The sequence below is a fragment of the Typopeltis vanoorti genome, chromosome 5, assembly GCF_054136105.1.
Source record: "Typopeltis vanoorti isolate ZY-2024b chromosome 5, IOZ_Tvanoo_1.0, whole genome shotgun sequence".
In the NCBI taxonomy this organism is placed as follows: Eukaryota; Metazoa; Arthropoda; class Arachnida; order Uropygi; family Thelyphonidae; genus Typopeltis; species Typopeltis vanoorti.
The window spans coordinates 22872071-22884633 of record NC_143553.1 but is presented as its reverse complement, the minus strand read 5'-3'; the positions used below and the strand labels follow the sequence as shown (position 1 = coordinate 22884633).

Genomic DNA, 12563 nt, shown 5'->3' with positions numbered 1-12563 from the left:
AATTTGGAGAAAAGAGCACAGCTAATAATAATGGCAAATACCTGTCTGCTCAGGACACGGATTGGTTATTACTAACACCATGTTCCAACATAAAATGAGAGAGACAAGAGAGAGAGAGTGCCAAGAGAGAGAGAGACGCTATTAAATATGCTACAGTATATGGTGTTAATGGGGAATTATATCAAGCAATACTTAGTCTTTATTTGAGTTGTAAGGCAGCAGTTAGAATTGAAGGAAGTACAGGAAGATGATTTAATGTTAAATCTGGTGTGAGACAAGGATGTACATTATCCCCTCTGTTATTCATTATCTATATGGATCACATTATGAAGAAAAGTGGTATTAAACATGATATCAGAATTGGAGATGTTAATGTCAGCTCTTTGCTTTATACAGACGATGTTATACTTCAAAATAAATTCGCTACAAGTTTGCAGGATTCCCTGACTAAATTGAATAACTGTTGTAATAGATGTGGTATGAAGGTAAGCAATAAAAAGACAAAGACAATGAAAATAGGTAGAATCGTTGAAAATGTCAACTGTGTTGTGAATGGAGAACCTGTGGAACAAGTAAAGCATTTCAGCTACTTAGGCATGATTTTTAATGAAGATGGTAAATTAAATATGGAAATAGACAACAGAATCAACAAAGCTGGTATGGTAGGAAGTCAATTGAATAAATTCATATGGAATAAGAGAGAAATTAGTCGGAACACTAAATTAGCTGTATACAAGACAGTGTTCAAACCAGTTTTAACTTATGGATCTGAGAGCTGGGTCAGAAGTAAAACACTTGACCAAAGAGTAGAGACTGCAGATATTAGAGTCCTGAGAAAGATTAGTGGCATGAACAGATGGCATCAATGATAATATCATATTAAATATGAGGATATTAGGAAAGAACTTGACATTGTCAGCATCCAGGAATGCATTAGCTGAGCTAATCTCAGGTGGTATGGTCTCTTAAACAGAATAGGAGAGGAAAGATTAGCAAAACAAGTGTTCTCTGCCTTGGCAGGAAAACGACCTAGAGGAAGACCAAAATATAGGTGGATTGATACGGTACAAAGTGCCTTAGATGATAGAAATATTAGATCTGATAATGTTGGAGTCTTGACAAGTAACAGACTGATTTGGAGGAAAATTGTAGATAGGAATTTAGTAATGATGTAAATTTTTCATGTAGTACTATCATATCCTGTGCACCCCTTGAGGGTACATGTCAGGAATTTGATGATGATGATTTTCTTTTCTGAGTACACTTTATAAACTGTAACTGTTAATTATTACTATTTTTTTTTTTTGTCTTTATGAGGTTCCTATCTACAAAATGCTTTAGTAAACCTATAGTACATTCATACCTTGGGTGGGCTAAGGATTTTTACTAATTATTTTTTAATTAATCACAGTCCAGAAACCCTACTCTAAAGACCAAGCATCACTTCTTCAAGTCACTGTTGGCAACTTGTAGCAAAGGTGGCAACAGATGCTCCACCTTGCCTCAGTCCTGAAGATATTTTCAGGTGCAAACTTTGTTTGATCACACTTGGATAAAGGATTAAACTAAATTTATTATAGTCTAACCAAGTGCAAAATAAACTTCCACCAAAAACAATTCAGTAGAAGGATATCACAGAAATTTCCTGTCGAATGTCAGAAGTCCTCCACTATTTGGAAATTTATTGGATTTCTCCAAAGAGAACAAGCATTACAACAAGTTTACTGCACTCAAATGTTGGCCGGTCATCCATCACAAACTCTGAGAAAGAAGAATGCTGATTCAAATGCATGGATTCTTACCATAGTTTGTAGTATTATGGACATCTATGTGGAATAGCACACAACCTTTCTTTCTGAGTATTAATTCATTATTAATAATATTTCCTGTAAAAGATTCAATATTTTAAATGATTGATTTTTCTCTCTGTCTATATTCTAAGATGTGCATATTAGGTGTTAGTATAATTTTAAATTTGTATCCAATGCTTGTAATATGAAATGTGGACTTACAAGGCAATTGAAGATTATAGGATATACTAGAAAAAGACTAAAGGAACCACAGGTCTGAATAATATATGTATATGAAAATTCTAAAAGAGATTTACATTGCTTCTGTATTTTAAACTTCAAACTGTAATGATTCAGTGCAAATTAACAGCATTCAACTTTCTCCTATATCATTAAAGTCGTGAATTGATAATCAAATTGACTGTGTCAAACTAAAAATAATCATTAGATTTATTTTTTCCTGGTGCAGTAACTATGACAATAAAATAACAATAATATTTACAACAGATGAAAACTATTACTCTGTATTGCAATTTTACTTATCTCAAATCCTTTAAAAAAAAGTGAAAGACTAGACATTCCTAATGAAGGGCATGCATTTTATGAATAGCAGATATTTAGAGCAAGCACACGCGCGCGCACACACACACACACAGAGAGAGAGAGAAAGGACTTACACTGTTCAGGTACTTCTTCTGGGAAACAAAGACCAAGATGTGTGGAAATGGGCTTCTTTTCCATAATATCAGGAGTATATGGATGAACAGACTTAACATAATCCTGTGTGAAATTTAAACAACTTCAAACAATTTTAACATTAAGAAAAAAAAAAATGTAACCAAATTCAGCATGCTCTGATGATTTCATACTGCATAACTATATCTTTAATTAATAGCTTATTTATAATGGCATCAATTATAAACTATGTTTATAATGAATTTAGCTTGTAATTAATATTTCATTAATTATATATATTCCACTTATGACTTTTAATTACATTTTACTAACTAAACCATTCATGATCAAAATTGAAGAATCAGTACATACAAATTATTACACAAAAGCAATTTTTGCATGCAACACAAAGACTAAAAGTCCTAATTAGGCTCCATCTAAGTTATATAAAAAAAAAAAAAAAAAAAAAAGCAATCACCCTTCTCAACAATACGATATCTTAAAAACACTAACCCAGAGCGAGAGCAATTTGTTCTAATGATATTGCTCTCACTGCTGAACTTTCTCACCTGCATCACACCTTCCTGACCAATGGCTATAATCCACATATAAAATATGGGGATAAAATACTAAATGCCCCCCCCCCACTATCTACCATAGAAGACTACAAAAAACAGATATCAATTTAGCATGTTTCAAGGCTTCTGTTGATTCCAGGAACAATGTAAAAGCTTCTGTGCAGTACTTTTGTTTTTTTCCAATTGATCCTGTGTGCAGGGATATCCAAAGCATGGTCTGCCAGACCCGACTTGCCATAGCGAAACTGCCGGATATATTTTTTGTGTTCACCGAGGCAGATGTCCACAGTAGGCTCGATGACATGAACAGGGCACTTCATAGACGCCTGGATGCGATAAAGGAGAGAATCTGTCCTTAGGTGAATGTATGAGAGTTGCCAATTTCACATAATGTTTAAATACAATGTGTAGTTAGTGTTTGTTAAGCACCCTAGATATCTTTTCAGATGTGCCTTTAATGTATGGGATGGTGATAGTGTTAGATCTGAAATAGGCGACTTCAAATTTTACATGATGTCACCATTCCAGAATCTAACAATTAAGAAAAAATATATATGCATTCTTATCTTTCAGCACAGTGTAACTATGTTTTTTTTTTGTAACAACATCTTGTATGATAAACTGTGAATTATGTGAATTTAAATTAATGTATCTATATGTCTAGCATGAATGTAAGTCAGGAAAAGGGCAGATATGAGAGAAATCATTAGTGAAATATTATAAATGAAAGAATGCGTATTATTCAGCAACATAGGGCAAAGATCGCCCTAATACTATAAGAGCAGTGTAAGCACCCGTCAGCATCACATCTAAGAAGACATCATGATGCATACGTTCCCGGAAATAAGAAGTCCCGTATGTTGATCGGTGAAGTCACCCAGCCTGAGACCAATGGGTGAGCAGATAAGAGAAATTCAAACTCAGAAATGTGGCACTCTAGGGGAGCGTATAAAACCTGCGACACGGAAGTAAGTCACCCCAGTTTTTTCTCGTTCCTGCATTTCTCTCTTCATGTGCACCAAGAGTTCATTGCAGTTCAGCTCTCATTTTTGAGGGCTGACTTACGAAAGGATCCGGCTTGACGCCGCAGCAGATTTCGGCAAGATCAACCGTAGGCCATCAATGAGAGGGCAATTGACATAAAACCTTAGCAGAGAGATAGTGCCCAACTCAGGTGAGCACGTGTAACCCACGCTGTGATAAGATCGAGACAACCAGAATCGAAACAAAGGAGGAGGGACGGAAGAAAACCGATAAAGAATAGATAAGTACTCTCACTTGCTCTAGCCCCTTTTGAGAATTGACTAACAGTGTTAAGAGAATGCATCTTAAAATTTGTAATGGAAGAAAGAGTGAAGAACTAAGATTTATGTAAATGACTATGCTTTTGAAATGAACTTTAAGAACTTTCAGTTAGATAGAGATTCTGTCGTAATCAATCCAAGAAAGAGATTATAAATCTGCTAAAATGCCTTAATGTCCAATTGAGCTGTAATTAAGAATGTATTATATGTTGAGTTATTGAATTTGCTAACATTTTGAAGTCAATACATAATTGTTTTAAGAGTGAGAGGGTGAGAGAAAGGTAGAAGATTAAATTAGAATTGATAACTACTTTAACTTGTATGGCATTATATAATGAGTTTAATAAATATTTTGATTCCTTACTTACATGTGTTTCTGATCATGATGACTGACCCTTCATAAAACTTCGAACCTGTGATTGTGTGTGTGTGTGTGTGTGTGTGTGGGAATACCCCAATTGAAAATAGTAGGGCACGACTGCAAAATAAAATAAGCCAGAGAACCCAAGACTTCTAAGAATTCAGTTAACATTATTAGTGGCACCTGATAATCTATGTTAATCCTAAAGGTTAAGTTTATCTCTAACTTTAAGACCCAGGCTGGCACAGATAAAAAATAAATTTTGCCTGAGTGACCAGGATAACTCATAGAATTCAGGGAACACGTAATCTCTGGTGGCCCTTAAAAGGTTAAATTATGTAAGAAAAGGTATAAAAGAAGCGAGACATAAAGATAAGACTAAAATTAATGAAGATCACATAACAATGATGCAACCGACTTAAAAAAGAGGTACATGAGATAGAATTTGGTATAGCGGCTGAAGTAGGAAAGGATAAAGTTAATTATACTGCCTCGACATATCAATATCAGAGATATACGATGCAACAATAGTTTAGTTGTAGTCTTCTGTGGTGGATAGTGGGGGAGGGGAGCATTTAGTATTTTATCCCCATATTTTATATGGGAATTATAGCCATTGAACAGGAAAGTGTGGTGCAAGTGAGGAAGTTCAGTAGTAAGAACAATATCATTAGAACAAATTGCTCTAGCTCTGGGTTAGTGTTTGTAAGATACCATATTGTTGGGAAGGGTGATGATGGTGTGATTGCTTTTTTTTTTTTTTTTTTCAAACTGAGATGGTGCCTAATTAAAACTTTAGTCTTTGTGTTGCACGCTACAATTACTCATGCTAGTCCCACTGTTACACCGGATTGTTGTTGTCTCACTACTGTAACAAACTTTGTTTGTATGCTCTGAAGATGCTGATTATAATACCAGCGAAATATTAGTATTTAAGTTAATAAATAGTTTTTTCTTATCAATCTGTGTTCACATCTATACCATTAAAATGCAATCGACAATATAAATTAATTAGTAAAACATATTATTTAGAGAATGAAAATGACGCAGAAGATCTGGTGGAGTGATACAGTAATTCTGAATATGAGACCTGATTTATTCTGTTTCTTGGAAGAAATGTAGGCTTGGTGTTAAGAAAGGAATATAGAAACAGATGGGTCTGTTTGTCTTACTGATTACTAATATTAGCCATGGGATCCTTTGGAATGATGCTGCATTACCACATAGATGTTCCTATAAATATGAACATTTCTTTCAAGAAAGTTCTGAAGTACTTAGGCATTGCCCAAATCTCAACCTCAGTGATGGACTCTATGTCAAAAATCTGGGAAATTATTAAGAACTAACTGTGCACATCTCCTTGTGGACAATGTATGATGCTATGCATTAAGGGGAGGGCCACTACCCAGACTGGTTTCAACCACCTTTATTGAGGTCTCATCAGCCAGACCCTGAGGTGGTTAAGTAATGCAGAACTAATAATTTTTACCTATACGAGTTGCTACAAGGTGCTTTGACCTTATTAAATAAAAATCTCAGGATGAGAGATATATGTAGAAAGTATTTTTTTACCTTGGGTATATAAGTTAAAGATACCAAGCAATTTTATAAACTTGGTTTTAATCCTTTTTTCCCAAGTAAGCAAAGTTTGTGCCTGAAGTATTTTCGGGTCTGAGGCAACTCGTGGTAAAGGTGGAATAAACACTTGCCTTACTATCTCCCATAATGCAAAGCACATCTCCTTGCAGACATGTATGATGCTATGCATAGGTAAAAATTATAAGTTCTGCATTACTTCAACCTTGGCATCACCACCTCAGGGTCTGGCTCCCACCGATGAGACCTCAATAAAGGTTGAAACAGGTATGGTAGTGCCCTTCCCTTAATGCATAGCATCATACATGTCTGCAAGGAGATATGCTTTGCATTATGGGAGATACTAAGGCAAGTGATCAGAGCTTATTCCACCTTTACACCACGAGTTACCTCAGACCAGAAAATACTTCAGGTGCAAACTTGGCTTACTTGCTTGTTTGCTTACTTGGGAAAAAAGGATTAAAACCAAGTTTATAAAATTGCTTGTTATTTTTAACATATATATATATATATATATATATATATATATATATGTGTGTGTGTGTGTGTGTGTGTGTTAAAGATACCAAGCTATTTTAAACCTGGTTTTAATCCATTTCCCAAGTAAGCAAACAAACAAGTAAGTCAGTAGCTGGAAATGGATTACTCAGGAAATTGATTAAAACCAGGTTTAAAATAGCTTGGTATCTTTAACGTATATATTATACCCAAAGTAAAAAACCTTCTACGTATATATATATATATATAAATCACATCCATGGAAACTTAAACATACAGATGATCATAATAGTATCATTTTTTAACCTGTCTGTTACATATAAGGAAAGATTCCAATCTCGATATACCTTCATTGTTGTTCATTTTTTGATTTTGATTCAAACAGTTTTACACTCGCAATAATCCATGACACATGAATTGAAATATTTGTAATTAATCCATCTTAAATAAATATTTTCAACTGTGTCTATGTATTACTTATTCAGAATGAATAAAGCACAATTATCTATTAATAAACGGACTGATACAGTAAGAAGCCTTAGAAGGCCAAATAAGATATAATACAATTGGTGTACTGACATTAATTTGGAGAAATGCTATCTGCAGGAAGTTAGATAATGATAAATAATAATATATAAATAATGGACTGGTGTTAAGCACTGTACATCTACTAAAGCCAAACCAACCCCACATTTCCATGGTGCAACCTCTAAACAGCTATTGTCACTTATGAAGACTAAATCTCGAGAGGATCCAAATACAGTGGTATGCAGGAGCACCAAATGAGGCAATGCAATGCATTCTGCACTGCAAGCCCTGCTCTTTAATTAAATGCTTCCCAATAAAAATTTATTGGGAAGCATTCCCAGATTAAAATAAATCTCCTTTAGAAAACAACCAAAAAAAAAAGTGGTCCTTTTACTTGACTCACTTATTAGTTACATATAACAAAATGTGCATGTAGTGCATGTTTTACCCCACCACCACCACCACTGCATGCACATTTTGTGATATTTAACTAACAAGCAAGTCAAGTACTACAGAAGCAAAAGAGTGGGGCAATTTATCATTATTATTATTATTCAGGCCTCCATAGAGTCAAAAGCATCATCAGGAGGTCCTTCCTAGGAAACACAAAGTCTCTCAAAACTCATTGTGAGAGGTCCCTCCTAGGAAACACAAAGTCGATCATACCACTCCTTAAACTCTTTGACCGTTCTCGCTCTCACCACTCTATCAGGCAATGCATTCCATGGTTCAACCACCCTCCATGCAAAGAAACCACTCCTCACTCTCTCTTGCTCACAGTTTCCTTTTGCAACTTCCAGGGATGGCCCCTTGTCATCACTCCTCCCTGCTGTTCAACCAAGCAAAAGAACTCCCCAGTGTCAACCCTGTAACCACCTCTCAACAGTTTAAAAGTCTCAATCATATCACCTCTCCTTCTTCTATCGACCAAACTCTGCAGTCCACATTCCCTTAGCCAATCCTCATAACTAACATTGTACAGTCCTGAAACCATCTTTGTTATCCACCTTTGTACCCTTTCCACAGTTAATTTATTCTCTTCAAATCCTGGGGACCAAATCTGAGAATAATAATCTAAGTGTGGTATGATCAGGGTCTTATACTGAATGATAACTCTTTTATTTTGCAGGTCAGCGTCCTTCTCATTATTGCAGCAATCCTCTGTGTTACCTTCACCACCTTTTGCAATATGTGCTAAGATCTGGGGGTGAAGGTACAGCATTCCACTAGCCAATCCAAACAGAAACCTGAAAAAAAAAAACCCCTCCAATCAATGTATCCCAAACTTCAAGGCTTTACATTTTACTACATTAAACCGACCCCCATTCATTTGCCCATCCGTCCAGTTTATTCAAACCCTCTTGCAGGGCTGCCACATCTGCACTATTACTAATAACCCCTCCCAGCTTCACATCATCTGCAAACAACTGAATATTGCAATCCATTGACAATGTCAATGATATAAAGGTTAAACAATAGAGGTCCCAGTACTGAACGCTGTGGAACACCACTTGTAACCTTCTACCTCCTTGATATTGCCCCACCATACACAACTCTCTGATACTTATCAGACAGCCAATCCTGAATCCAGTTGATCAACCTGACATCCAAACTCATGTGCTGCAACTTAAATATCAGCTCATCATGAGGCACCCTGTCAAATGCCTTCGCCAAATCCAAGAAAATTGAGGTATATGCCTTTCCTTCATCTACTGCTCTTGTAACTTTATTATAAAAGGCTAGCATATTACTAAAACAAGGGCATCCCTTAACAAATTCATTTTGACTCTCACAAATAACATTACTCTTATCTGCCCAATGCTGTATATGGTCCCTCACTACTTTCTCCAAGATCTTAACAACTACTGATGACACACAAACTGGCCTATAATTAGACACTTCCAGTCTGTTACCACCCTTATGCAATGGCACTATCTTACCTTCCTTCCATTCCCTGGGCATCTTTCCCACAGCCAGACTTTCATTGAAAAGACAGGTCAAAGGAGCTATCAGTTCTTTAGCACTCTTCTTCTTCTTCTTCTGCAGCTTCTCCCACTTAAGTGGGGTCACTGTTTATTATGAGTCTCCTCCACACCTTCCTGTCTTGGGCTGTCACCACATCCAAGTTCTTCATCTTCAAGTCCTCTTCTACCAGCTCCCTCCATCTCTTCTTTGGCCGCCCACGCTTCCGCCTTCCTTGCACATCCATCTGCATGACCCTTCTTCCCACATATTCATCCTCTCTCCTCATCACATGACCAAACCATCTCAACCTTGCCTCCTGTATTTTCGCTCCTAAGTTCGTAACTTTCACTGTTCCCCTGACATAGTCATTTCTCAGATGATCCTTTCTGGTCACACCGCACATCCACCTAAGCATTCTCATCTCTGCTACTTCCATCCTGCTAATGTTATTTTTCCTCAGGGCCACAGTTTCTATAGCATATGTCATAGCTGGCCTCACTACTGTCCTATAAATTTTGCCTTTCAGATTGATCGGCACCCTCTTATCACATAACACTCCAGCCATCTCCCTCCAGTTCCTCCAACCTGCTTGTATCCTGCATCCCACTTCCTTCTCACCTCCTCCATCTTCTTCCACTGTCGAACCTAAGTATCTAAAGTCTCTCACCTTCCTGATGACATTTCCTTCCAGCTCCAGGTCTGTCTCCTGGCCACCGCCCACTGCACAACACATATACTCTGTCTTACTTCTGCTCAGTCTCATACCTCTCTCTTCCAGTACTTTTCTCCATCTTTCCAGTTTAGTTTCCGCTTCTTCTCTTGAATCTACACACAGCAAGATGTCATCTGCATACAGCATTGTCCAAGGTGCATCTTCTCTCACCTCCTCTGTTACCACCTCCATCACAATATTAAACAGAAACGGACTTAATGCTGACCCTTGATGCAAGCCAACTGTTACTTGAAAACTTTCTGTCTGTCCCAAACAGGTCCGAACACTTGTCTTCACATTTCTGTACATTTCCTGCACCAACCTGACATATTTCTCCGGCACCTTCTTCTCCCTCAGACACCTCCAGACTTCTTGCCTTGGCACTCTATCGTATGCTTTCTCCAGATCAATAAATACCAGATGTAGCTCCCTTTGTTTCTCTCGATATTTTTCCATCATCTGTCGTAACCCAAAGATAGCATCTGTTGTTGATCTACCAGGCATGAAGCCAAATTGTTCCTTTGCAATCTCCACCTCCTCCCTCGATCTACCATCAAGAACCCTTTCTAGGATCTTCATTGTGTGGGACATCAACTTTATTCCTCTGTAATTTTTACAGTCTTGTGCATCCCCTTTACCCATGTAGATGGGAACAAGAGTACTCTCCTTCCATTCCTCGGGTATATTTTCCTGTTGGCAAACTTTCATGAACAGGTCCCACAGCAGGTCAATTCCCTCTTCCCCCAGTGCCTTCCATGCCTCCACTGGAATTCTGTCGGGGCCCACCGCTTTTCCATTCCTCATCCTCTGGATGGTGGAATACCATCCAGTCTCACAGCTTTACTGACATCCAGAGTACTCAGTACAGGTATCCCTCGATTAACGCAGTTAATTAATCCTTTGATGTTACAGCATATATCAAAATCACGTTGATCAAATCTAATAATCAATGGAAAAAATTACAATTCGTCCTTGATTGATTACTGTATTAATAATTCGTTTTATATGGTACTCTTTTAGGAAAGATAAAAATTGGATGCAAAGTAAATGTTTAATAAATAATTGTACCTACATTATTTACTGCATTTTTTTTTTTTTTTTTTTTTATCAAAAGAAGTTATCAAGAGTGGTTTGAACAATTTTAGTTTTCTTCTTATCCACATAAATTCTACGATAACAAGCAAAACGACTCTCCAGACCTCGGCAAACAAGCGATAAAACAAAGAAAAACACTGCAAATACAATGCATGATGGTACAAATTAAGTGGATATTGAATCCAACATTATTTCATAGCCGAATATAGAAACTACAAGAATTTCGTGCCGAATATATAGAAACTAAAAGTTTCAGCAGATGCAAACATAAGCAACCTTATGGGCAACTCGCAGTAAAGGTGGAGTAAGCTCCAGATCACTTTCCTTATTATTTTCCATAATGTAGAGCACATGATGGTTTATTTATTTTCAGTTACAATCTAGAAATAGAAATTATTGAACAAAGAATAAAAAATACCTACTAAACCATACTAAACTGTCATCGGAGGTCGCGGTATCTCTCAGATGCAATTTACTTTCAAATATCACACACCTTTACATAACATGTGTTAAACCAAACTGACAAAAAACAGTGCTGAATATCACTCAAAGCATATGAATACACAGCTACTCATGACTTCCAAGCTATACACTGAATTGTGTAAGAACATTTATATTAAACATTTTGCATGTATCTGTCGGATCAACTGCAAGCTTCACAGGGTTAAAGGCATGTTAATCAAAACTCTTGCTGCGTATATCAAGGGATTGCATTAATTTTGGCGCGTTAAGCAAGGGATAACTGTATTTGGAACACACTCTCCTCCTGCACCTCGAAACCTTGTGCCCTATCCCTCTAGTATTAAAATTTACTCCTCCATGATGAAATACTCCAATAAAGTGTTCATCGAACAATTCCACTATGTCCTCTGCATCAGTCACTCTATTCCCATTTTTATCCCACAATGTCATTCTTCCACAATCATTTCTCCTCCTACTGGCCACATAGCTAAAAAATTCCCTAGGATTTTCTTTGGATCTTAGGGCCAATCTCTTCTCATATTCCAGTTTCGCCATCCTTACCATATTAGTCACTCTTCTGGCCTGTGCTTCATGCATCTGCTCTTCACCTGTCTCCTTATATCTCTTCAATAGCCTCTTTTTTTGCATGCAGTTCCTGTTTAATATTATTTGTCATTCACTTTACTCCAAATTGTATCCTATTCTTCACTTGTGGAATACAGCTTACTGTTGCTGCTAACAAATATTCCTTCACAATTTCCCAAGCACAAATGATATCCGGGCTTTCCAATTCCTCCCTCCATGAAACTTCCCCAAATTGGCGTCGAAGACTATTATAATCACCTGCCTTATGATTCCACATACGTTCCCGTCTCTTTGATACTCCTGCATGTCTATTCATCTTCCAAGTCAAAACCACATGGTCACTCTCTCCAACTGGTGGGAGACAGATGTCATCTCAGTTATTATCAACTCTTCTGATGCTATGACCAAATCCAA

At 37.0% G+C, this 12563-nt stretch overlaps 1 protein-coding gene across 2 annotated transcripts in view; it reads right to left on the bottom strand.

Annotated features, from left to right (window-relative positions):
- The window catches only part of LOC150106264 (uncharacterized), a 379399-nt gene that overhangs the window by 36360 nt on the left and 330476 nt on the right, over nt 1–12563 (bottom strand). For both annotated transcript variants that reach the window (XM_090393059.1, XM_090393060.1), the window contains one exon: nt 2468–2570. In XM_090393059.1, coding sequence (XP_090249185.1) covers nt 2468–2570 — 103 coding nt within the window. The remainder of the gene's footprint in view (nt 1–2467; nt 2571–12563) is intronic.